This window comes from Prionailurus bengalensis, chromosome C1 (genome assembly GCF_016509475.1).
Source record: "Prionailurus bengalensis isolate Pbe53 chromosome C1, Fcat_Pben_1.1_paternal_pri, whole genome shotgun sequence".
Classification (NCBI taxonomy): Eukaryota; Metazoa; Chordata; class Mammalia; order Carnivora; family Felidae; genus Prionailurus; species Prionailurus bengalensis.
The window spans coordinates 96,363,122-96,390,691 of NC_057345.1; the positions used below are offsets into that span (position 1 = coordinate 96,363,122).

The following is a 27,570-nucleotide window of genomic DNA, read 5'->3' on the forward strand; positions in this document are numbered from 1 at the left end:
TAGGGTAGTTTATCACTGAAAACTATTGGATTTTTGTTTGTTGGCTTTCCCTCGTGGCTTTGTAACGTGTGATAAGTAATTTCCAGTGGTTTCCCTCTCTAGAGTGCATGAGGTGATTCCCTTCTGATGTGGGGGGTTGGAGTCGGTCATATTTTCTTCCTTTCCCTGCTTACTTCAGTCTTGGTTTGCATGGCTTCCCAGGGGATCACATGTTTATGGCTTCGACACGTGCCAAGGCACATACGTTAAAGGTCATTGCCTGAGTCTTTGCCTTCCATACCAGTAATTAGAACTATGACTTTGGTCAAGTCATTTAGTCTCTCTGGAGCAAGCTTCCTTCTCTGAGATAAGAATAAATGATTAATAACTAGCATTTGTGTGTAACACTGCAAGTATTTGCCCGGCATTGCAAATACTCCCAACAGTGTAGGATTCATTTTTTTTCCCTTTATGTATATTCTTTCAGTGCATATCGTATATGCCATATCCAAGGAATGGTCATTGGTTGCTAATAATATGAATGGATGCCTCTAGTTTGCCCTCAACAGTGCCTAGTTTTTTAATGACTCCCCTGCCAGCACATATTGCATATAAATGTTCACTCTGGCTGGTGATTCATTTTTGCCACCTCCACGGGCCTTCCCTTTTGTCACTATTGGTGAATTTTCTGTCTTTCCTTGTACATCGCTGGAAACTATTCTATTTTTCATAACCCTATCCCATTGTTACCAGTAGTCCTAACCTGGTTAAACCCAGGACACCCTCCCATTTTTTATCCCGGGTTTATCTGCTCAATGAAGAGAAGAGAAAAAAGAATTGGGGAAAATTTGAGCTCATTCCTCAATCCTCACTCCTATTGCCTGTTGTTTTCCCACTTCTTTCTCTTGGTTCTCATCTGTGACCCTGGCTCTCGTGTGGATAGGCGTCATCAGCTTAAAACCCGAAGAGGTCACTGCCTGGGCTGCACCAGGAAGCTCTTGGTTCATGGTGATGGCTCCTTTTAAAACCCAGAAAGCATTTTCTAGGAGCCATTATAAATAGCAATCAGATTTTAGAAAACTACAATAGTTTGGTAATGTGTTAAACAGACTCACCTGAGAATCTACCGCTATGGGCAGGAGGACTCCAGGAAGCGGTTCCCCCTACAGATTACAGTTGACTTTTATAGAAACTTGTGGACTTCAACCCTTCCACAACTGAGGTAGGGGTAGGGGGCTGGCTGCCTCTAATGGAAAAATCAGGCTGACCTTACCTTCTCTTTGCTTTTCAGCCTCAGAAACCACACAAACCTGTAGAGCTTTTGTGTGCCCATTTTGCTAATCATTATACCCTCAGCACCCAGCTTAGTGCCTAACATATAGACACTCAATAAATATTTGTTGAATAGAGGACATGACGGTGCCATTGTGATTTGTTGCTTTAAAAGATTGCCATAAGGGGCTCCTGGGTGGCTCAGTCAGTTAAGTGTCCAACTCTCCATTTCAGCTCAGGTCATGATATCAGGGTTTACTGAGTTCGAGCCCCACATCAGGCTCTGTGCTGACAGTGCAGAGCCTGCTTGGGATTCCACGCCCCCTCCCCCCCACTCTCTCTCTCCCTGCCCCCCTGCCCCTCCCCACTCACACTATCTCTCTCAAAATAAATAAATAAACTTAAAAAATTATAAATAAATAAATAAATAAATAAATAAATAAATAAATAAAAGATTGCCATAACATTTTAAAGTGAATGTTGTGAATTACTAAATTTTACAGCTTGTTCTCATGTGGCCGCAACACACTGCCTTCTGGTTTTAACGTCAACAGATGTGTCGGTCCGTGTTGCACATGTTTTCCTAAAATATATTTTTTCTGCCTAGATCCAATGTGAGTGACTTTAGGCAGCTTCTGACAAGTTGAAAGAGCAGCTTGAGAAGGAAGAGCTATAATTAAGGGAACTTTTGGATATAAGATACCATTCAGAATCAGGCACAAGTGTTGTGTTTAGTCTGCATATGGCTCGGAGGTGATAAAGTTATCTTCTGAGGCTTGAGCTACATGCAGTTTAAGTTGAAATGAATAGCTTGGCCAGAAGTGATACGTCTTGAAGCAGTCTATTGTTAGATAAAGTAAGTAGCAGCTGGGGTCAAAACTGTTTCAGGCCTTCAAGAAAAGCAACTGCCAATACAAGATTCTTAAAGTTCAAATGAACTCTCTTTTTATTTGTAGAGTAGCTTTTTGTTTTTTATTTTTGTTTATTTGTTTGGGTTCTGTAACCTATAAAGATTTTACTGTTATAATTTCTATAATTCTTGTTTGACAACTTGTTGGACTTCTTGGACTAATAAGGCAGCTTACTAATTTTCTTCCTTTATTATTCTTTAGTAATTCATGCTTAGTGGGTTGAAAAGATTTTGAAATAGTTATGATGGGTTTTTTTTCTTTCTGTTTAAGTAAAAGAGCTTACCTTTGTCTTTCCCTCTTTACCTTCAAAATAGATTTTTTTTCCTGGACATAAAATCTGTTCTTCAACCTTGCATCTCTGAATAAAACCATATGGTTCACTGTTGCTGCTAAATAAATAGTAGGTCACATTGGCAAGGGTTGCATTTATATAGGGTTATAGGGTTATATTTATTATAAAGTTCCCAGATCCTACATACAGAGTTATAATTATAAAAGAGCTTCATTCATTTTCCAGAATCTCTGCTAAAGTGCCAGATTGCAACTACACCCTTCTAGAGCCCCCACTGTGGTTATGTTCTTTTTCTCTCCAAGATATAAAAGCCTCCTCACTCTTCTGTTGCAGCCAAGACATGTTTGGCATGGAACCAGGAAAGTCAGTAGAAAATAGTGTCATATTCAGCTCTTCTGTATTTCAAGTCTAATTGTTACAGAGGCCATTTATACTGTATTTGGTCCTAATTGAACTTTTATATAAAGTGATTTTCTGTTTTACAAGGGATTATGTCAGAGAAAAACATTCTTTATGAAAGTCTTTCTCTTTGACCAGTTTGTCTTCATGAATAAGAACACTATAGGAGTCCCTTCCACATCAAAAGCAAATTACATTGCTCATGAACCAACTGTCTAGGGGAAGCTGGGGTGGAATCACACAGTTGAGCAAGAAAGCCTCAGCTCATTAATTCCAAGCAGATCTGGGAGATGGCTTCCCAGCAAGGACTGACTACTCCAGAAGAAGACAGAGGACATCATGGCCATTTAAAATTTTTGGAAAATAAGGGCACTTGGGTGGCTCAGTTGGTTGAGCATCCAAGCCCCATGTCAGGCTCTGTGCTGAGTGTGGAGTCTGCTTGGGATTCTCTCTCCCCCTTTCTCTGCTCCTCCCCCCCCCAAAAATAAATAAATAAACTAAGAGAGAAAGAAAGAAAGAAAGAAAGAAAGAAAGAAAGAAAGAAAGAAAGAAAGAAAGAAAGAAAGAAAAAAAAAAAAAGAAAGAGAAAAAGAAAGAAATCAGTGGGCTGTTTGGGACATATTTTGTTATTTATTTATTTATTTAGTGGATTGGCTGATATTTTTAATTCCTACTCTCTCTGAGTAAAGTACATAAATGAAATCCTAGCTTTTCAAAAAAAGAAACATAAAGATAATTACTAGGTAGTCTACAAACTATCAATTAGAATATTCAGTTAAGTGTAGCTGTTAAGAGCATGAAGCTTTCAAATCAAAAGGTTAGCACACTACTATTTAATCGTGTACATTAGGCCAGTTATTTACCCTGTAAGCTTTATCAGTAAAATGATACGGGTTTGGGGAGGATTAAATGAGATACCAAATGCTATTTGAGGTGCTCAGTGTTCATTTACTCTTCTTATTATTAGAATATAGGTTTTACAGTCCACCCATTTTGGAACAAAAGTATATTCCATAAAGCAAGAAATACTGATAATAATGCTGTTCTTCATAAGAAAGATTAATCTTTAGATTAAGTCTTTGTTGTCAACAGGGCTTATACTTTAGCTTGTGTTTCTTACAGGAATTGTTGGCTTTGAGTTGATCTATCCTTACCCCCACCACCAAAAGTGTGTATTTTCAGACAGCAAGGGTTAAGGGTGTGTTCTGGGGCATGAAACAGATGTTATGTTATATCCCCCCTCACCCCTATAATGAAAACAGGAAATACAGGGACAATGTGGAAGCCTTTTTAGAATCGATTTTTTTTCCCATTGATTTCTTTGTGTATTTTTCTATTGTTTGATTTGGCATACTGTTGTTATACTTTGTTGTTCTTTTTTTTTTTTTTCATTTTTTTAATGTTTATTTTATTTTATTTTATTTTTAATTTTTTTTTCAACGTTTATTTATTTTTGGGACAGAGAGAGACAGAGCATGAACGGGAGAGGGGCAGAGAGAGAGGGAGACACAGAATCGGAAACAGGCTCCAGGCTCTGAGCCATCAGCCCAGAGCCCGACGCGGGGCTCGAACTCACGGACCGCGAGATCGTGACCTGGCTGAAGTCGGACGCCCAACCGACTGTGCCACCCAGGCGCCCCTTAATGTTTATTTTTGAGAGAGAGTGAGAGAGAGCCAGTGTGCACACAAGCAGGGGAGGGGCAGAGAGAGGAGGAGACAGAATCCGAAGCAGGCTCCAGGCTCTGAACTGTCAGCACAGACCCCGAAACAGTGCTCAAGCTCATGAACCATGAGATCATGATCTGAGCTGAAGTCAGACTGTCAACCAACTGAGTCACCCAGGCGCCCCTATATTTTGTTTTTCTAAACAGCTTATTGAGGTATAATTGACATACAGTAAGCTGCATATATTTAACGTATATAAATTGATAAGTATCAATGTATAGATGTATTCCCTCATGAAACCATTACTACAATCAAGATAATGAATATATCCAATCTCCCCTTGCAAATATTCCTCTGTAACCCTTTTACGTAACCATCCCCACTCCTTCCTACATCCGCACCCAAACCACTAATCCACTAGAGATTAGTTTACATTTCCTAGAATTTTATATAGGTAGAATCCTATAAAATGTACCCTTTTTTGTCCTGTTATTTCACTCAGTGTGATTATCTTGAGATGTATCCATGTTTTTTTTTTAATTTTTTTTTTTTTTTTTTTACATTTTATTTATTTTTGAGAAACAGAGTAAGACAAAGCGTGAGCGGGGGAGGGGCAGAGAGAGAAGGAGACAGAATCTGAAGCAGGCTCCAGGCTCTGAGCAAGCAGTCAGCACAGAGCCTGATGCGGGGCTTGAACCCACAAACTGTGAGATCATGACCTGAGCCGAAGTCAGATGCTCAACCGACTGAGCCACCCAAGCGCCCCAAGATTTATCCATGTTTTTATTGTATTAATAGTTCATTCCTTTTATTACTAAGTGGTGTTCTATTGTATGTATGCTCCACATCGGTTGATGAACATTTTCATTGTTTCCAGTTTGGGACTTCTGCAAATAAAACTGCTTTGAACATTCACATACCAGGGTTTGTATAGACATATGCTTTCATTTCTCTTGGATAAATACCTACAAATGGAATGGCTGTATTACCTAGTGGGTGTATGTCTATTGTTGCTGTTGTTGTTGTTGTTGTTGTTGTTGTTGTTGTTGTTGTTTTAAGAAACTGCCAAACTGTTTTCCAAAGTGGTCATGTCACTTTACATTCCCACCTGTCATGTATGTCATGTCTAAGTCTCGTTGCTCCACACCCTCATCAGCATCTTGTATGGCCACTCTTTTTAATCTTAGCCTTTCTCATAGGTATATAATATCTCACTGTAGTTTTATTTTGCATTTCCTTTTTGATTAATGATGTTGAGCATCTTTTCATGAACTTTTTCACCATCTGTATTGTTCTCTGATTTGTTCAAAATTTTGGCCATTTTTAAAATTGAGTTGTTTTTTCATTATTGGGTTTTGAGGATTTCTGATCTATCTAGATCCAAGTCATTTATTAGATACATATCTTGCAAATATTTTCTCCTAGTTGGTGGCTTGTCATTTCATTCTCTTAACTATATCTTTTGAAGAGCAAAAGTTTTTCATTTTAATGAAATCCAATTTATCAATGTTTCTTTTATGGATTTTGCTTCTTTTCCTAAACCAAGGTCAGAAAGGTTTCCTCCTATGTTTTTTTTTTTTCTGTAATTTTATAGTTTTAAGCTTTACACTTAGATCTATGATACAACTTCAATTAATTAATATATTATATAGTACAACATATGGATCAAAGTCTTTTCATATGGATGTCCAATTGTTCTAACACTATTTGTTGAAAAGACTATCCTTCCTCTGTAGAATGACCTTGGCATCTTTATCACATCAGTTTTCCATATATTTGTAGGTTTGTTTCTGGACTCTTTGTTTCGTTCCATTGATTTACCTTGATGCCAGTACCATATTTTCTTGATTACTGTGGTAAATCTTAAAATAAGATAGTGTTAATCTTCCAACTTGTGGGGTTTTTTTCAAAGTTGTTTTGGTTATTCATGCTCCTTGGCATTTACATATGAATCTTAGAATCAGCTCATCAGTTTCTCCAAAAATCATATTGGGATTTTTATTGGGATTGCATTGAATCTATAGATAAATCTGGGGAGAATAGACATCTAACAATATTATATTTTCTAATCCATGACAATGGTATTTCTCTCTATTTATTTAGGTCTCTCAGCAGTGCTTTATAGTTTTTAGTGTATAGGTCTTTCCTATCTTTTGTCAGATTTATCCCTATTTCCTATTTTTTATGATATTATAAATGGTGTTGTTTTTTAATTTTAATTTCTGACTGCTATTGTTATACAAAAATAAAATCGATTTCATATAGATTCATTATCCTGCAGACTTGCTACACTCACTTAATAGTTCTAATAGCTTTTTTATAAAAAGCTATTTTATACAAATAATTGGATTTTCTACAAATAATCATGACTGCAAGTAAAGACAGTTCTACTTTTTTTTTTTTCTAATCTAAATGCTTTTTATTTTTCTTGCATTATTGCATTGGCTAGAACCCCCAGTACTATGTCAGAGTGGTGAGAATATCGTTGTCTTGTTCTTGACAAGGGGAAAGGGGGAAAATGCTCAGTTTTTCATCATTAAATATGATGTTGGCTGTAAGTTTTTCACAGATGTTCTTTATCAAGTTGAGGCTATTTCTTTCCATTCCTAATTTGCTGAGTTTTTATCAGGAATGAATATTGGATTTTGTCCTGTGCTTTTGCTGTATCAATTGAGAAGATAATTGGTTATGTCCTTGCTCTGTGTCTGAAATAATATCTGAGAAAGAGCTTCATCCCCTTATTGACCTTCTCTTGATCAAGTAGTGTGATGTGTAGTAGCTTTTTCAGCTTTGCTCTACTACTTTTTAGAAACTATAATTCTGTAATTTAATTTTTAAAATTCTGCTGAATAGAGTTCAGTAATTATTTTTCCAATGGCAAAACTTAATAGTAATTTAAAAATCATAAACATCTCAAAAAAAAAAAACAGAATACTTCTGGTGCTTTATGCACTGTTCCCTTTAAAGCTGCTTTTATCCTTTGTCTTTATTAGTTTTAATAGCCTATTACCTTCTTATTTTTTGATAAATAATTTTATTTATTATTTTGGATAAATAATTTTTCTAAAGAGGCAAAAACAAACATCATGTTCATTTTTCACCTTCTGATAGAATATTATTATCTCTTTCCTAGCAGTAACAGAAGTAATCTAATTGAAGATTAAAGATTATCTTTTCATGTTGAATGATTTAAATTGTATTTTAGTATGTCATATGACTAGTCAGGAAATAGACACCCAAGTATACTTGAGGTGCCTGGGTATCTCAGTCGGTTGAGCTTCCGACTCTTGATGTTGGCTCAGGTCATGATCTCGCGGTTCACGTTCGTGAAATCCAGCCCCATGTAGGGCTCTGCACTGACAGCACCTGAGCCTGTTTAGGATTCTCTCTCTCCCTTTCTCTCTGCTCTAACCCCACTGGTACCTGCATGCATACACTCTCTTAAATCAACATTTAGAAAAAATATATATACCGTTTCTTTATTATTTCCTAATTATTTCTTAATTTGGACCACAGGAAGATAATTCATTTTAAAGAGGATTTATTTATAGGCAACAACCCTACATCTGAATGCTGCTCCAGAGTGAGTTATTGCAGAATAGGTAGACATAGTATTACTTCTCTGTTATGTTTTTGAGTTAAAAATTCAATACTGGTTTCTTTTATTAAATTTACTAATCTCAGAACACCTATTTATTGAGGAGAGTTGCTGTAGTCTAAATGGCTTTATGTAAAAATCTACTTACAGAAAAAATTTTCTATAAATTACTTCCAATTACCTTCAAACAGCTCATGATAACATAGTTATATTGATCTAGTTCCAATTGATTCTTTATAAAAAGTAACCCTTGGTTAATGGCTACGTGAATTAGTAATATATTCATGTGGTGGACTGTTACACAGCTATTTTAAAACATGATGCATATGAAAAAGTTTTAATGACATAGTAATAATGTTCCTACAGTGTAATGCTAAATTTGCAAAGCAGGTCATAACATAAAATATATCCTTTAATCTTGATCATAAGAATTACATGTGTGCATGTGTGTATACACAGAAAAAGGACTCAAACAAATAGATTGAAATTTGTAGTTGTGGTGTTAATAGTGGTTGTCCCTGAGTAGTGGAATCGTATGCAAATTTTAATTTTTTTCTTTAAAACTTCTGTATTATATGTAAATTACTTTAGAATTAGAAATACTTGCTTTTAGGTAGCAATAATTTTATACAACAGCTTCTTGTTCAGATTTCTGTTTATTAATAGTTATGCCCTAAGAAAATAATTTAGTCACATATTATTCACTTTGTAGGGAAAGATACTAGAGCTAATTAGAACTACAGTTAAATTCTTCCCTGTTTGTTTTTCCTGATATTGTTGATATTCTTTTCCAACCCACTCTAAATAACTCAACTGTCTCTGCTTGAAAACCGACCTAAGCTCCCAAGCTATGCAATAAAAAGATCATAGAGTTTAAGGGGAGAAGAAAGGAGGCTATGATAAAAATACCTTTTCATCATACCGAGTCTAAAGAGGTATCTTTTAAACATTTTGAAATACGTTCCATCATTTTGTCACAGTTCAGGACGTCCATACCCACCCACATATATGTATCGACTAAAACAAAAATTTCACAAAATATATAGTAACTCTATGTCTTACTATAATATTTATACCATGTCATACTATACTACACTATTTTCTTTTTTTTTTATACTTTATTTTTCGTTAAAGGCAGATTGTGATCCTACTAACCTAGTTTCATTATCTACTTTTAGAAATGTATCCTACAGATGTACTTAGGCCTATATAACAAAGTGTATGTGTAAGGACATTTATTGCAATATTGGTCATAGCAACAAAATGCTGGAAATAACTTGTGTGTGTATTAGTAGGGTTCTGACCAAGTAAATTGTGGTATGATTACACAACAGAATACTATGCAGTCATTAAAGAGAATGAGAAATCTTTATGTATAACATTCTCTAAGATATAGTAAGTGAAAAAAAAATGCACAGAAAAGTGAGCATAGGGAAATACATCTCACAAAGCCTCTTCTTTGCTTCCCCTTGACTTGGTTCCTTTGAGAATGGTAGGAGCTCCCCAAAAATGTTCTGTCCCGGAAAGGGAATGAAATTACTAAAAGGCATGTATGTTACCAGGTTCAGTGGTGGGTACACTAGCAGAGAAGAGCCAAAAGAAGCAGGAAAGGCTGGTCATATATATGGGCTGTTTATGAGTCAGGTAGTTACAAAAAAAAAGTAGACTGCATTCTTAAGTGATTAAGTGTCTTTTCTTGCATCAGAAAAACATTGTGGGGTGCCTGGGTGGCTTGGTTAAACATCTGATGTCCGCTCAGGTCATGATCTCACGGCTCATTTATGAGTTCAAGCCCCGCATTAGACTCTCTGCTGACATTGCAGAGCCCACTTCGGATCCTCTGCCCCTCTTCCACTGGTGTGCTCTCTCTCTCTCTCTCTCTCTCTCAAAAATAAACATTAGAAAAAAAAAAGAAAGGAAAAGAAAAGAAAAGAAAAAGAAAGAAAGAAAGAAAGGAAAAAAGAAAGAAAGACATTGAGCCCCATGTGTAACAGCTCTTAAGAATAATTATCTGATATCAGCTACTTGCTATACAACTTTTTAGCACATGCCATCATTCATATTACAAATAATGGCATTTAGCAGTTCAAGAGTGAAGGTTCCAAAAAATAAGCAAATTTCTCATTTAATTGACATATTTCTGTGGCCTGGTTTTTGTATGACTTTGAGGAAAGAAAGGGGGAATTTAGCTTGTAAAATGCTACCTATTTAGAGAATACATCGTTCTGTAGCCATTGGGGAAAGGCTTCAGAAAAGATTATAACAGTGGGGGATTTCATTGCATTTATTCAGCCTGAAACTAAAACAAGTAAAAAAGGGAAACAGCTTATTCCTGTTATTTCGACTTCCTCTTATTGTGTCTTCTTTGCATGTGTTAGCCTTGTGATTTGGGATTAATCAGAAGTTATTTCTAGTGGCTCCCCTTAAAGAGAAGAGAAAGAAAGACAAAGAGGTTGCTTGTAAAATTAAAGCCTGTGGTCCATCATTTAGTATTTCAGTATAGCTAGTTATAGGAAAAATTTGAAAGACAGAAGGAAACCATCTTGTATGTTTGCTGAAAATCTTTATGGACAGGGAGCATATATAGAATGAAGCAGGAAATTTTATTATATGGGCATTTATTTCCTTAGAAAAGCAGAGTAATGTATCTGTTCTACCAAACTATTCGCATCTATGCACAAGGAGGCTCATTGCAGTATTGTTTAATGCAGGAATGGAAAATTATAAACAACCTAAACATCCGTCAGTAAAATATATCAATGTAAACTGTTACATCCTTACTATGCCATATTATGTAACTGCTTTCTTTTTTATGAGAAGAAAACAAGCAGTGTACTGACTTATTAGATCTCTAGACACAATAAATGAAAAAAGTACACATACACACATTTATGCATATGCTTGGAAAAGGTCTGAGAGGATACTGATTATACTGAGAACTCTTGAGGTAGAGACATTGGCTTGTATTCAGGAAGGAATTTGGCTTTATCTACATAATTAAATTCTTTTATGAGAAAATACTCATTTATGATGAAATTAAAATAAAAATTAGGGGCACCTGGGTAGCTCAGTTGGTTAAGTGTCCAACTTTTGATTTGGGCCCAGGTCATGTTCTCAAGGTTCGTCAGATCGAGCCCCTCGGTGGGCTCTGTGCTGACGGTGCAGAGCCTGCTTGGGATTCTCTCTCTCCCTTTCTCTGCCCCTCCCCTCTCTCTTTCTCTCAAAATAAAGAAATAAATTTTTTAAATTATATTTTTAAGAAATAGAATATGAAAATAAGAACAACATTGGGGCTCCTGGGTGGCTCAGTCGGTCCAGTGTCCGACTTCAGCTCAGGTCATGATCTCACAGTCTGAGTTTGAGCCCTGCGTGGGGCTCTGTGCTGACAGCTCAGAGCCCGGGGCCTGTTTCAGATTCTGTGTCTCCCTCTCTCTCTCTGCCCCTCCCCTGCTCATGCTCTGTCTCTCTCTGTCTCAAAAATAAATAAAAATATTAAAAAGAAAGAAAATAAGAACAACATTTACTTTGTAACTGTCTTTATTTCTAATTGGTTTATCCTCTCGCATAAATCTATATTAATTCTAAAATACAGTTAAGGGGATAGAGACAAGCCTAGCATGCCTAGGTAAAGCATGAGCTTGTTAGCATCACATCCCTGATTGTCTCCCAAAAAAGCAAAAGTAGATTTCCCACGAATTTTCAGATTCTGCTTTTGAACAGGACACCTAAAAGTTCTTCCTTCAAAGCAGATTCTTTCACAGGTGATGGACTCAAATAGAGCTGACAGTGTATGCATGAGCAACTACGTGATGAAAACTTCAAGAAATGTTATTATCATAGCAGGAGACCTATAACCCTTCAAAGTATTTTTTCCTGGCTCTGTTTCATATCTGCACTTCATAATATTCCATTGTTTAACAACAACATAAAGTATTTTCTGCATCAGAAAGCCAACTCCACCTAGTGAGTTCTAAGATAACGCATAACGTCAAAAAATTATTTTAATCTAATTCAATAGCTATCTGTTCAACAAAAGACTGAACTCGTTGGTAGATAGGAGTACGTGACCGTGTTATTAAATTTGGAAGGCTTTGTTCTTATTGCCTCACATTATTTTACCAATAAAATTTTTGTAGAATTGAGTCAGACTTAATGTGATTTCTTTTTCTTTGCACTGGATTATTGATGATATGGAAATGTATGAATTCATGCTGCTGCGCATCACAGATGATAGATTTTCACCTCTCTCTTCTTTAGGCCTAGTATTTCTCCTCATGGAGGGGTGGATACTTAATCCTATTCAGAACTACACCCAAATACCTAGAACCTCAGAAGTTCTTCAGAAATATTTGTTATATGACAGAATAAGTTCAGCCTCTTTAAGTCTAACTTCAGTATATTGAAGGTTCTAGATTACCACTTACTAATTAATATTTTTGAGAAGAGAGGCTTAACTATAGTAATATAGTTTCATTACTTTTCCTGTTGATGATTTCCACTTGGTGACATTATTTACATTTCAGCCTGTACTGAGAAGGAACAATTTGTTCTTCAGACAGGAAATCATTGCTTATGTTTGTTTCTGTGTTTGTAGTAAAGGATACCAAATAATTGGGATGTGTACCTTTGCTCACTATGCACATGCGTTCATCTAAAAAAAAGACCATATTTTATTTGTTTGTTTTTTGAAAAACCATATTTTAGTTTTCAGCTGACATTTTACCATGGTGTCCTTTCCTATCAAACTGAGATGTGGTCATCTGCATTCCCTGACTGATTAGTAACGGGAGCTTTGTGTGCCTCATTGTGTACTCATTTTAAGAGTACAGCTTTGCTGGGGCGCCTGGGTGGCTCAGTCGGTTGGGCGACCGACTTCGGCTCAGGTCACGATCTTGCGGTCCGTGAGTTCGAGCCCCGCGTCGGGCTCTGGGCTGACAGCTCAGAGCCTGGAGCCTGTTTCGGATTCTGTGTCTCCCTCTCTCTGACCCTCCCCCGTTCATGCTCTGTCTCTCTCTGTGCCAAAAATAAATAAACGTTAAAAAAAAATTAAAAAAAAAAAAGAGTACAGCTTTGCTTGTCTTTCTTTATCTGTCTAGATATATACAAAAATATGGTTTACCAGACTTTCAGCTAAGGACCTCCATGGGCATCTGTCTAAATTACACATATCCTCTATCTTTCAGAATATATTCACTTATCTCCCATTTCTCCAGTGGGTTTTTGTTCTTGCTTTTGGCTCCCACAGAATCTTCCTCATCCCCCCTTCTCTGGTTGCTTTCCAAATGGATCACTTTTCCCTTTAAAAATCTTCCTTTCAGAGGCACCTGAGTGGCTCAGTCGGTAAAGTGACTCTTGATCTCAGCTCAGGTCCTGATCTCAGGGTCCTGATTTCAAGCCCCACGTTGGGCTCCAGGCTGGGTGTGGAACCTATTTAAAGTAAAAATACTAATATACTAATAATACTAATACTAGTAATACTAATACTAGTATTCGTATTAATACTAATATTAATACTAATAATACTAATATTTAAAGTAAAAATCCTTCCTTTCCTGGGACAAATGACTACCACATGAGGCCAAGAGAAGTCATTTAAGGAAGAGCACTGAAGCAGTCTTAGAGGCTTAGAATGGAGCCAGTTGTTCTATTCCCATTGGGATTAAAATGGTAAAGGGGTCTTGGTTATCCCATTCTTGTCCATGGCGACACTTAAAGTTCCTGAAAGGTGTTGCTACCCCATAGAGTAAAAAGGAAAAACTCTTGTATCTCCAAAAATAACTCCTGTTCTTCCCATCCATGCTAAGCCCCTCAGTAGACTTTTATTATGAAGACAAAGGCAGTCTCGGGTTAGGATTACTTGGAATTAGTAGTAATTAGTGGTCAACTTGAGCACGCTGGGTTTCACCATGTATTTATTCAGTACCTTACTGTAGTGATAAGCATTGTCGGTTCACATTTAAAATTGTCATTAAACACGCACTTAGAGCCCACCTTTTACTTCTCGGTCCTGGCTTCTTTACTCCTCTTCCCCTTCTGTTCTCTAAAGACAAACCATCCTTCCCAACTGAATAGCTAGCTGCCTCCCTCCACATTAGTCTGCATTGACAATAGAAGTTGCCACCCTTCCAGCCTCTGACTTGGGACATAGAGCTTGATCTCTCTTAATATGTCATCCTAGATACTCTGTTCTACCTTCTCACACTAGGATGTATAATTAGCACGGTCCCTGCTTCTGTTTGCCAGCCCTGACATCTTGCTCTCACTGTGTGTGGCTCTCAAACCACACCTAGTCCCCTTTTTCATTTGACCCTGTCTGTACACTCCCGCCACCCTCCTCTACCCCCACAAACTTCTTATTCCTGTTTACTTGCTACACTTCTCAATGTGAACACTCTGTACTTCTCAGCTAGGCTAATAAGGACCCTCTTCCTGCGACCTTTCCTCTGAATAGCTTGTTTCTTGCCACGTTTCCTTGTAGTATCAGACTGTTTGCGATTTAAGAATCTCACCTCGAAAAAATGTTTAAAGTCTCATCCCACAATCATACAGCTCCCTCCATAGAATCCCCTAACTAGAAGAAGAAATCCTTTCAATCTTATTTATGGCTCTTTTTAACTATGTTAGCCTTGAAGTAGTTTCTGCACTGTTAATACATTGTGAGTTAAAGAGGCTGAGCACACCTCTAATGAAGTTTTTCAAGTTCATAGTTACTTAAAGTATCACACTCAGGTTATAGTCTGCGGTCTGGGTCTCCTTATGCAATACTTCAGAGACAGTTTTTGGATTATATGCCCCCCTCAACGTCATGGTGTTTCCTGTGATTCATTAAGTTGCTGATAGTCCCATTGATCTGCCAGCACCCGCCCACTTCCAGGATTGGTCTTTTCCTTCCTGTTCCTTCTGAGTGTAAGGTCTGAGGCTTAGAAAGTCCTGATCAAATAAATTGTACTTGGTGTTCCTCTAAACATTAATGATACTGTTTAGAAAACATTTAAACAAGCAGAGGCAGTGTGTTTATTTCTGCTCTCAGGCCTTAAACTTGTCTGGCAAATTCTGAGCTCCTTAAGAGCAAAGGACTTCATCTTACTTAGTCAAATCTCTCTTCTCTTATCATTGCCCACATCACTTAGCATTTGTAGTACCCAGCAAACATTAAGTGTTCAATAAAAGCATTCAAAGCATGTGCTCTTGTGAATCAGCCATATGTCCAAAAATTTTCCCAGACTTCTCCAGTGCTGTTTTGGTTGTCTAACCCTAATAACACAGATTTTTTTTTTTGTTAACATTTTTGTATATTTGATGTTAGGCCAAACATGTCGTGGTTTGTAGACATTTATAACATTCGTTAGTTTAAAATAAAGCAGTAAGATTGATTCCTTATTACTTCTTTTAGAATTTATTTATGACAGTTTAAACTGTTTAAATTTTTTTTTTAAGGTTTATTTATTTTTGAGACAGAGAGAGACAGAGCATGAATGGGGGAGGGTCAGAGAGAAGGAGACACAGAATCTGAAACAGGCTCCAGGCTCCGAGCTGTCAGCACAGAGCCCGACGCGGGGCTCGAACTCACAAACCGCGAGATCATGACCTGAGCCAAAGTCGGCCGCTCAACTGACTGAGCCACCCAGGCACCCCGAAACTGTTTAAAATCATAGCTTCAGGAGTCAGACTAACTGGATTCTTTATTTTAGTGTTTTTCATACTTTGACAGGGACACATAGTAAAAAATAGACTATATTGTGACCCAGGGAACGAACACACACACACACACACACACACACACACACACACACACACACGTATGCATATACATATACACACCCCTATATTCTTAGATCAGAAGAAAAGTTTCTTGAAACATTACTCACAACATTCAATGCTCTACAATGTTTTCTGTTCTATTTTATTTTTAAGCTACTGACGGACCCCTACTAAATTGAAATTAATTCCTCCAAATTCCTAGGGAATATCTGTTTATGTATTACTCATTCAGCTAACAAATTCAGTACTTACTATATACCATTTATTGTACCTCTCCACTACTAACTTTGGCTTTGTGACCTTGGGACAAAGGTTCAGTTGTGTTCAGTTTCTTCTATAAAATGGAGATATAAGTGACGTACACCTCCAGAGGTATGTTGTTAGGATTAGATTAGATGTGTAAAACACTGAGCACACTGCTTGGCAGGTAATAAGCACTATATAGTATTAGCACCTCCTTCATTGTTTCTGCTGTTATTAAAAATTACTTTGGTTGGAACATTCCATGTTTCTGAAACGCTATATATAAAGCATATAATACTATAACTTCATTTTCCCTTTAACTCTCATTATGTGCTTTTATATTTTTGAACTAGAGATATAATTTAGGTATAGTGAAATGCACAGATCTTAAGTGATGATACGCAGATCAATAAGTTCCGACAAATGCGTACATCCTACATCCCCATCAAGATACAAACATTCCCATCACACCAAAAAGTCATCTTGTGCCCCTTCCTGGTTCCTTGTTCCCCTACACCCAGAGGCGACTGCTGCTGTGATTTTTTTCACCATGAAATTATGGTCGTTTCCAGTTTGGGGCTGTTATGAATAAAGCTGCTTCAGACAGCTGTGTGTAAATCTTTTTGTGGATTTATGTTTCCATTTCTTTTGGATAAATACTTAACTGCAGACAGGCGTTTTTCTACCATTATAATTAATTTCCAGATTAACGTCCAAAGTAATTACACCATTTATACTCCCACCAGCAATATGGTGAGCGTTCTAGTTGCTCCATCTCCTTCCCAACATTTGATGTTGTCCGTCTTTAGCCTTTCTAGTGGCTTTAAAAAAATTTTTTTTAGTGTTTATTTATTTTTGAGAGTAAGAGCACGCATGTGCACACGAGTGGGGGGGGGCAGAGAGAGGGGAGACAGAGGATCCAAATTGGGCTCCTCGCTGACAGCAGGGCCTGATGCGCCCAGGGCTCAAACTCACAAACCCACGAGATCATGACCTGGGGTAAAGTCAGAGTTCAATCGACTGAGCCACCTAGGCACCCCTCTAGTGGCTTTCTAGTGTTATTATTGTTTTAATTTACATCTCTTTGATCACTAATGAGTTGAGCACCTTTTCATGTGCTTTTTGGCCATTTGCCTTTTATCTTTGGGTCTGTGATCCATCCTGTATATGGTGAGATAGATGTCAACTCTCATTATACAGCATCCTGAATAAAAGAGATTAGGATCTAATGTGCCATTAGAGTTATATTCTAAAATTCTAATTTATGTTCAAGAGCATTAATTTGTTCAGTACTTATTGACTGTCTTTACACATTTTCTTCCCCAGCTCAGAAACTTATTTACATAGACCCAGTCCAGAATATAGATATAATTTGTTTCAACCACACACATAGATTCCCCACACACACAAAAATAAAACAGAACAAAGACCACAAAACTGAATACATTTATTTCAATTTCACTAGGAGTTTTCATAAGACTCTTTGGAATTTGAATGTTGAAGCAGCTACATTAAGCTGTTTACCCATATTCTATCAACAAGCAGCCTACTAGCTAGAAGTATCACACTTAATATCTGTTTGTACTAAACTTACCATTTTTAGTCTTCAAAAGAATTTAGTGCACTTTAGTCAAATAATAATAAATGGTCATCTATCCTTATGTAAATAGTTGATTTTATAAATATCTGCGGCTGCAAGCTGACTCCAAAGGGAATCTTTGAAGCTCATTCTACTTTAAAGTCAGTTTGCTAACTGTATAAATTAATATTACCTTAAATGATTACACTAAGTAAATCATAGATTTTCTTAACAGCGGAATAAAATATTGACCTCACTAACTATGATAAGAGTAAGGAGAAGCTGAGACATCAGGAAAAAGCTGGAAAGTGAACATCTGTTAAATGTTTTGGGCTTGAGTGGAAATATAGGATATAGGAAGAAGAAAGATGTATGAGGAATGCTTTTTCCTTTGAGTCATTACAGTCTAGGCAGGAAGAAAAAAAAGACAGAAAAATGAGAAATGTTTAATCATAATGCAGAAGATAAATACCAACTGACGATATTACATAAAATGTCACATAGCAGTTCAGGATTAATTACTAAATAAATACTGTTAATGGTTATTCAGGTTCCCAATATATTTTTAGTGATGTATTACTTTGGAGTTATCTGGGGATTGGTGAATTTTGTTTTGCTTTTAATGAAGATTTCCTGGCTTAGTCCAGTTTTACAGAATCTTAAATCTCCAGGATTTAAAACCTCCAGGAGTGGGTTTAGTCATTGGGTCTAAAAGGAAAATCTATACTCTAAACTTGGTTATTGAAAAATTAATTTCTTTTTTTTTTTTTTTAATTTTTTTTTTCAACGTTTATTTATTTTGGGGACAGAGAGAGACAGAGCATGAACGGGGGAGGGGCAGAGAGAGAGGGAGACACAGAATCCGAAACAGGCTCCAGGCTCCGAGCCATCAGCCCAGAGCCCGACGCGGGGCTCGAACTCACGGACCATGAGATCGTGACCTGGCTGAAGTCGGACGCTTAACCGACTGCGCCACCCAGGCGCCCCGAAAAATTAATTTCTATTTATAGTATTTACTATGTGCCAGGTACTTACAGGAAGCATTCTGTATTACTCATTTAATTTTTACAATAAACCTATAGGTAGAATGTTGCCCTTATTTTACAGATGAGGGATCTGAGGTACAGAGAAGTTAAGGGAATTGCTGAAGGTAAACAGACAGAAATTAGTAGAGCCCGGATAACAATGCCAGTTATGTTAGACTCCAGAGCCAAAAGTTAGTAAAGAAAATAAATGTGTAGAAAGGCTAGATTTGAGAAAATAGCATTTATGGTTAAGTGGATTAATGGGTTTTCAATAATATGTCAGAAGTATTTTTTAAATCATGGAAGTTTTCATGTTCAATTCTGTACCATTTTCCAAAAATTAAAGTTTAATTCAGATGTGGCTAACTTCTCTTTTATTAATATTGTCAAACACTGAAATCCAGTTTTCTTTCAGTAAGTAAGAGGAACTTCTAAAATAAAGGGTGTACTTGTAATGTTATCATCTTTATCCAGAATGGTTTCTTTATTTCCAGTTATTCATGCAGCTACTTATAATTTATCAGGGACTCCAGAGTATAAATTATTTGAAAATTAGTAGATTCAACTTAAATTTGAAAAGGATAGCTTTTTAAAATATATTTTTACTATCTATTTATTTATCTCTTTATTTATTTCTGAGAGAGCAAACAAGCAGAGAGGGGCAGAAGGAGAGGGCAGGGGAAAGAATCTCAAGCAGGCTCCACATTGTGAGTGCAGAGTCTGACGTGGGTCTCAATCCCATGAACCATGAGACCATGACCTGAGCTAAATCAAGAGCCGGCTTAACTGACTGAAGTTACCCAGGCACCCCTGAAAAGGATAGTTTTAACATGCTTTTGTTGTAGCATTAATTAAAACCATCCTGGAATCATGTTCTTTGGTCTTTCTGGTCTCTGGCAATGGAGGTATTCAGATATTTTTAAAGGCACAAAGTTTATATTGCTGATCACTTCAGAATTGGCAATAAATTGCAAAGATGTATCCTAATCCATTTAGGGTTCCAGCCTGAGTCTTAAATAAAACTCATACTTGAATGTAAACCCCCAGTTAAGTAGGCCTTATCTTCACTTTTCGATATGGAACCATCCTTTATGTTGGTGATTATCATCCAAAGAATAATGATTTCCTATTTTAAGATTGGAAAAAAATGTATAGATAGATAGATACCAACATACACACTTATATATTACTATAATAGTATGCTATTATGCCATAATATAGTATTATTTTCATGTGTTATACTATTTATGTACATTATTATATATGATAAAATGTATAATATATATATTTAAAATAGTATAAATAATCTTGGGGAGGGGAGAGGAGGTGACTGCTTCATATTTCTTTTTGAAGTTTATCATAGCAAAGCTGATAATTTTAGAGAGCGAGCATGGCAGGCTCCAAGGACATTATATGATTTTACTTTAAGCTTTCAGTATTGGTGTGTTTCATTCCGCCTATGACAGGAAAAATGAGTAACAGATGACTGTATGTTTTGTCTGCTGTAGTAATACCTTTTATCAGTGAATCTGTCTAACCAGCCAATTATCTTCCTGTTGTCTGAAATTAAAGACCATTATGTTTTCCGACAATGTAGAAATTTCTCTTCAGTTAAAATACATGTTGTCAGTGAAGTGAAAATAATGAAATTGCAGAAATTGATTGATTTTAGCTATGTTACTGAATTCCTCCTCCAAAAACTCCAATCCAGATCATTTAAAATTTCTTATAAAATAGCTGAAATATCATTAGAGTATTAAAACTCAGCCTTGACAGTTTTTAGTACTTAATAGATACTTGGTCTCTAAATTTTGACTTGAGATGTAAACAATAGAGGTAGCATATCTAGTCATTCCCCTTGTGGTAGCCAGCCTCCAAGAGGGCCCCCAATGACCCCACCTCCTGATATTCATACCCTTTGTGCAGTCTCCTCCCACGTGTACCAGGTGGGTCTGTGTGACCAATGGAATACATCAGAAGTGATGGTATGTCACTTCTGAGGTTAAGTTCTAAAAGATACTCGCATGTCCATCTCCGTCTCTCCCTCTCTTCCCTCTCTCTCTGTCATGTCACTTGCTCTGTGGGAAGCCAGCACACTGCAAGGAACCAAAGCCTATGCCAACAGCCATGTGAATAAGCTGGAAAGTAGATGCACCAGCCTTAGTTGTGCCTTTGGATGATTGCAGCCCCGGACAACAACTTGACTACAGCCTCATGAGACACAGAGCCAGAACCACCCAGCTTAACCCCTTCCAGATTCCTGACCCTCAGAAACTGTGTGAGATTTAAAAACAACAACAACAACAACGTTTACTATTTGAGTTGCTACATTTGGGAGTGGTTTGTTAGGCAGGAATACATACCTAGTACACACCTCCAGTAAAGCTGTTTCATTCTTCAATTCTTAACATCTATTTTTGGTTAATTGTTCTATTAAACCTGTCATCCGTACCACTTACCTGACTGAGGCATGGAGTTGGCTGAAAAAGACCATATTCCCCCATTTTCTACTCCAGTGTTTGGTATAATAAATACAGACTTCGAATTCACTTTTCCCATATCTGGGCCCCATAGTAGAACCTGCCTACAAGAATTGTTTTGTGACAAGGAGGCTTTTTTAGATTATTCCACAGATTCTTTTCATTTATGTGCAAAGCCACCAATTTTGTATAACTTGTAATTACCATGCAAGCGATTATTGAATTGCTGGGAAGTACTTCAAGAGAAAACAGACAGGGTAACAGCTGTTCTCAGAGAAGTCTGAGACCTTACCAAAGAAGCTCCTCGTCTAGGACTTGTAACTCAGTGATGCTTATTAATTATACTGGATAATAACAGTGTGGGTTTTTTAAAGTCATGTTTTCAGGGATTAGTTAACTATATACTCAAACCTGAGAGACAGCTTCTCAGCAAATCTGTCAAGGTCACGAATCGTACTCCAGCTCTGCTCTCCCATCCCACTTTTTCTTCTCTGCTATTCTGAAAAGGAGAAAGCCATAGAAATATTCAGGTTTACGTTTGCCTTTCTGCCCTACTAAACCAATTTCAGTACTAATAATCATTTCGTTACCATCACTAATCAGACAGAAATGGAAATCATGAATAAAACAATGTGCAGTAAGAACAGTGGAATTTCGGGGCGCCTGGGTGGCGCAGTCGGTTAAGCGTCCGACTTCAGCCAGGTCACGATCTCGCGGTCCGTGAGTTCAAGCCCCGCGTCGGGCTCTGGGCTGATGGCTCAGAGCCTGGAGCCTGTTTCCGATTCTGTGTCTCCCTCTCTCTCTGCCCCTCCCCCGTTCATGCTCTGTCTCTCTCTGTCCCAAAAATAAATAAACGTTGAAAAAAAAATTTTTTTTTTAAAAAAAGAACAGTGGAATTTCAACTTTTTAAAGGTTTTTTTCCTCTTCTTTTGTCTAAACATTTTTCTGAACCTGGATTTGCCTTAGGACATTAATAGCTAGGTTGTCAATCTCAAGTTTGAGGTATAAAACTCAACACAGATGTTCTTCTTTTTTGTTTTTTTAATGTTTATTTATTTTTAATGTTTATTTTTGAGAGAGAGAGACAGAGCATTAGTGGGGGAGGGGCAGGGAGAGAGAGGGAGACACAGAATCTGAAGCAGGCTCCAGGCTCTGAGCTGTCAGCACAGAGCCTGATACGGGGCTTGAACTCACGAACCTTGAGATCATGACCTGAGCCGAAGTCGGACGCTCAACCGACTGAGCCACCCAGACGCCAAATGTTTATTTATTTTTTTGAGAGAGAGAGAGAGAGTGCGAGCAGGGGAGGGGCAGAGAGAGAGGGAGACAGAGAATCCAAAGTGGGCTCCGTGCAGACAGCACGGAGCCTGATGCAAGGCTTGAACTCACGAACTGCAAGATCAGAGCCAAAGTCAGACAGTCGGACACTTAACCAACCGAGCCACCCAAGCACCACTCAACTTAAACAGATGTTCTTGGTGAAGGAAAACATTGATGAGTCCCTGCTGTTTGACACTATTTCTTTTAAAAGTATAACTAAAAACTAGCTTTTTCTGTTTTGTTCTCACCATGACTTAAAAAGTAAAAATAGCCAGTTCAGGAATTGGTCTTGTCTTTCTCCATCCTAAAATGGTAGAGAGACTATTTCAAAATTTTACTGAGGATTTGCTTTTTAATTGGGAGCTGAAAAACTAGGATTCTGTCTTGGACTCAATGTTTCAAATCTTTACCCCTTTAATTCACATGCTTACACGCGCACACTCGTGCATGCACACAAACCTGTAGTATGGTCAGGAAGGTGGTTATCTTGAGATGGTACCTTAAAGGAACAGAATTTATTTGGCTCTGAATATTTTCAGTATACCAGTATTATCCAAATACCCCAATAATGTCATCATTTAAAATGGTTGTAGTCAAGCTAGAAGTAAAATACAGGGCTTCTAACGCTGCTTTGAACAGTTGCCAGGTGATACCAACACAATTTAGAGCATAAGGCTAAGTGATTCCTGGATCTTGAACTTGGATAGTCTAACGAAGGAAGCATCACCTTTTCCGCACTGAAACATTCTTCTGTATTAAACCCCATTTTGCTTTATTGTCGGGGGGGGGGGGTTCTGTTTTGTTTTGTTTTTTAAGCATAGCCATTGAATTGTGAATTTCCTTTTTTTTTTAATTTTTTTTTTACATTTATTTATTTTTGAGAGCCAGAGAGAGACAGAGCACAAGTGGGGGAGGGGCAGAGAGAGAGGGAGACACAGAATCCGAAGCAGGCTCCAGGCTCTGAGCCATCAGCACAGAGCCCGACGCGGGGCTCGAACCCACGAACTGTGAGATCGTGACCTGAGCCGAAGTCGGACGCTCAACCGACTGAGCCACCCAGACGCCCCTGAATTTCCCTTTTTTTTTTCAAATGATTTCCTCTTTGTGGATGATGGTGGTAAGAAAACCTAGCTCCTAAAAATAAAGAAGAAGAAAAGAGAAAGAAAACCTGCTTCTGATGAAATAATTTCTAAACATTGATAAATGACAGTAGTTTTTATAAATTATATAGTACTTTGCTGTGGTTTTTGAGAAAGTTTCCTCAATGCTGTATTAACACCTCATTTTTGCTTTTGGTTGTAAAATGTCCCAGGAAACGTTTCCAAGTCTGTGTAGTAAAGGAATTGTTAATGTCACTCTGTTACCTGCATGTAATCTATGATGCTCTTATGAAGTAATGACTTCAGGTCCCTCCTAGTAAAGCTGAGAGAATAGGGAAGCCAAAGACTTATCTTTCTACTCCCTTCCTGATCCTTGGACCCAACTTGGCAACCCAGGTCCTAAAGCAGATTTCAGCCCCCATTCCCTACACACCTTCTCTCTCAAGCCTGAAGCCCACCAAGCCTGAGGGGGACAAAAAGGAAAGTGGCAGATAGCAGCTGAACAGAGACTAGAAGAAAGGGTAGAATTTGGCAGCAGGTAGAAGGGATTTTGTCTGCACCTGGTTGTGAGTGCCTCCACCCTCTTGACCCACCAATAACTGAGTGTTCAAATCACAAATAGTCATAATGTGAAAACACTTTTAGTGTCCTTTACTTATCTACAACTGCCTTGTTACATCCCTAAATATGTAAACTCATAAACTACCTGCTGGTAGTACAAGCATTCATAAGCAGAGGCAGTAGCGTGGTGGTTAAGGACATAGACGTTAGAGCCAAGCTGCCTGGATTTAAATCCTACTGCTTTAAAAAAAAAATTTTTTTTTTTTTTAACATTTACTCATTTTTGAAAGAGAGACAGAGTGTGAATGGGGGAGGGGCAGAGAGAGAGGGAGACAAAGAACCCAAAGCAGGCTCCAGGTTCCAAGCTGTCAGCACAGAGCCCGACACGGGGCTCAAACTCACAGACCGTGAGACCATGACCCAAGCTGAAATCGGATGCTTAACCAACTGAGCCACGCAGGCGCCCCTAAATCCTACTTCTGACCACTTGCTAAATGAGTAACCTGGAACAGGTTACTTGGCCACTGTTTAATAATTTTCTCACCTGCAAATTGAAAATGATAGCCCTGCCTTATAGGCTTATAAAATTTAAATAATCTAATGTGAATATAAATCCTTACAATAATGTCTAATGCATAGTTAGCTCTACATAAGTAATTGTCCTCGTTAATGTTATACCGTGCCCCCTCTCCACTGTTGTTTCTACGTTCAGATGGCTCAAGCACCAATGAGATCTGTAGTCAGCAGGTTCCATTCATACTACCACCACCACCTTTAATGTGTAACAACTAGCAATTCTCCCTCCGCAATAGTTTTAAAAAGCAAAATGCTGATGTTTGTCTCTTTCCCAGGCCCAACACAGGGATACTTTCATTGAAGAACGCTATGGAAAATACAACATCAGTGATCCTTTAATGGCCCTGCAGAGAGACTTTGAAACACTGAAGGAGAAAAATGATGGCGAGAAGCAGCCGGTCTGCACAAACCCACTCTCTGTTCTTAAGGTGGTGATGAAGCAATGCAAGAACATGCAGGAACGCATGCTGTCCCAGCTGGCCGCGGCCGAGAGCAGGCACCGGAAGGTGGGTTCACCCAGCTGACCTGTGCCACATAAACTCTTAGGAAGACTTGATAAATAATACCAGATACTTTCTTGTCAGCTGCCAGTTTCCACAGTAAGTCAACTGGGAGGTCTCCCGGTGTCAAAAGCCCCGCAGCTTACCCCGGAGCCAAGAGATCAGAAAGAAAACACAAGTTATTCAAAATGTTAAATTTAGGGAGGATGCCAGACACATTACTAAAGACGGCATTCCTTCTTGATATGACACTCCAAAACACTGGCTATGTTTTTTCAGCTCTTGATCGTCCAGACTTTGGCAACAAACGGGTCTGACCAAGCTTGTAGGTGAACAGAGTGTTCCCTATTTGCTTACTTAAGTGATAAATAACAAGATGAGCAGGTATTTGGGGAATGCTGGATGAGGGAGAGAATTTACCTGATTATAAACATGGAAGCCAATAGATTATTTTCACGTGTTCCTACTTTTGAGTTTCATTGCATTTTACTTTTCGTAAAATGATAAACAGTCCCTAGGATTGTTTACTTTAAAGCTGTTCGAACCTATTAGGAAAGTGTGTGTGTGTGTGTGTGTGTGTGTGTGTGTGTGTGTGTGTGTGTGTGTGTGTTTGGCTCCCGGTCTTACAGCCCCGAGCTAGGAAGGCAGACCTGTGCTTTCCTCTACCTCATCTCATTGGAATTCTAATGCTTATGATTTTATTCCCCAACCTGTCATTTACCGCTGAAATCTGGCCTGTAAAAGGTGCTTGGCTAAAATCTACATTTTCTAAAAGTATTGGTTTAGATTTATACCAGCAAGGGAGACATCAACACATCTAGCAGGAAACATTTTATTCTGAAAAATGGGGTCAGTGGCTGCAAATTGATGAACTTTAGTTTACTTTTATGATTGCCTGCATTAGAGAGCCATCTGCTTAAAACGCACCTGACAGATTGCTTCAGCATAGGTCTTGCCCATGATTTTTCTTACTCTTCACAGTGTCCAAATGAAAGGCCAGAGTAGAGATTCTTAACCATGGATGGGCCTCAGATGTTCCATGATCCTCCAGAAAATATACAGAATGCCAAAAGTTTATGCATTTTTGTAGAATGTGAATTTTTTCCCATATCTTTAATTGAACTCTCAGAATTGTCCAGGACACAGAAGAGTTTAACCTCTGGTCTAGAATGAAGTGAACTAAAGACATTTATGCCCAATTTAAAATGTATCAGTGGTGGGGGGGCGGGGGGGGGCGGCGCCTGGGTGTCTCAGTCGGTTGAGTGTCTGACTTCGGCTCAGGTGATGGTCTGTGAGTTTGAGCCCCGTGCTCTGTGCTGACAGCTGGGAGCCTGGAGCCTGCTTCGGATTCTGTGTCTCCCTCTCTCTCTCTGCGCCTCCCCCGCTCATGCGCTCTCTCTCTCTCTCTCTCTCTCTCTCTCTCTCTCTCTCAAAAATAAATAAACAGTAAAAAAAATTTTTTAAATGTATCAGTGCGTTTGGGTTAGTTGCCTAAATTTGGGGGGCTTTTACATAATCCTCTACGAAAGGCTTCACAGCATCCTTGTCTGATAGACAGGCCTTTTTCCCCTTTCCTCCATGAAGTAGTTGAACTGTGCTGAATGGCTGGCTGGCCATGATGCCCATGAAAGGTGTGGTGTTGGGATGATTTGTGGCTCTAGGTGATTAGGGAGAGAAAGAAGTTGAAAATAATTCAAAATTCTTTAATACTATATTTCAACATAAGTTCCTTTAAGTGAGTGTCAAATATTTTAAATCAACCACCTGTCTTTTTTAAGTGTTTTATCAAAGTAAAACACTGACTTTGTTACAAATTCAGTAGTACCTAGGGGCTTATAATTAGAGTGTTTATTGGCCCTGTTTGCCTGAGAGAGTCCCAGTTGTTGTCTGTCGCCTTGGGATAGTCATTAAGAATACCCCCTTTGACTCTCAGAAGTGTTGTGGTTTGAACAGTAAATTATATGGTTACTCTGCTTATTATGAAACACAGAGTTCCCTGATCCACCTCTCCCCATTCCTTCTTCTCCTCAATATTCAGAGACAACACTTTTTTCCTTTTGACCATTTATTTTGGTTGGTAAATTCCATATTTCTAAATGGTATACCATTCCCCCCTTATCAATTCTTTTTTTTAATGTTTGTTTATTTATTTTTGAGAGAGTAAGAGAGAAAGAGAGAGAGAGGGAGCGGGGCAGAGAGAGAGAGGGAGAGGGGGAATCCCAAGCAGGCTCCATGCTATCAGCACAGAGCCCAATGCTGGACTTGAACTCACGAACTGCAAGATCATGACCTGAGCCTAAATCAAGAGT

At 38.1% G+C, this 27,570-nt stretch overlaps 1 protein-coding gene across 1 annotated transcript in view; it reads left to right on the forward strand.

The window, feature by feature from the left end:
• Window positions 1–27,570, forward strand: part of CTTNBP2NL (CTTNBP2 N-terminal like) — a 53,494-nt gene that overhangs the window by 17,713 nt on the left and 8,211 nt on the right. The window contains exon 4 of the mRNA XM_043575851.1: window positions 25,037–25,267. Within this exon, the coding sequence (XP_043431786.1) occupies window positions 25,037–25,267 (231 nt within the window). The remainder of the gene's footprint in view (window positions 1–25,036; window positions 25,268–27,570) is intronic.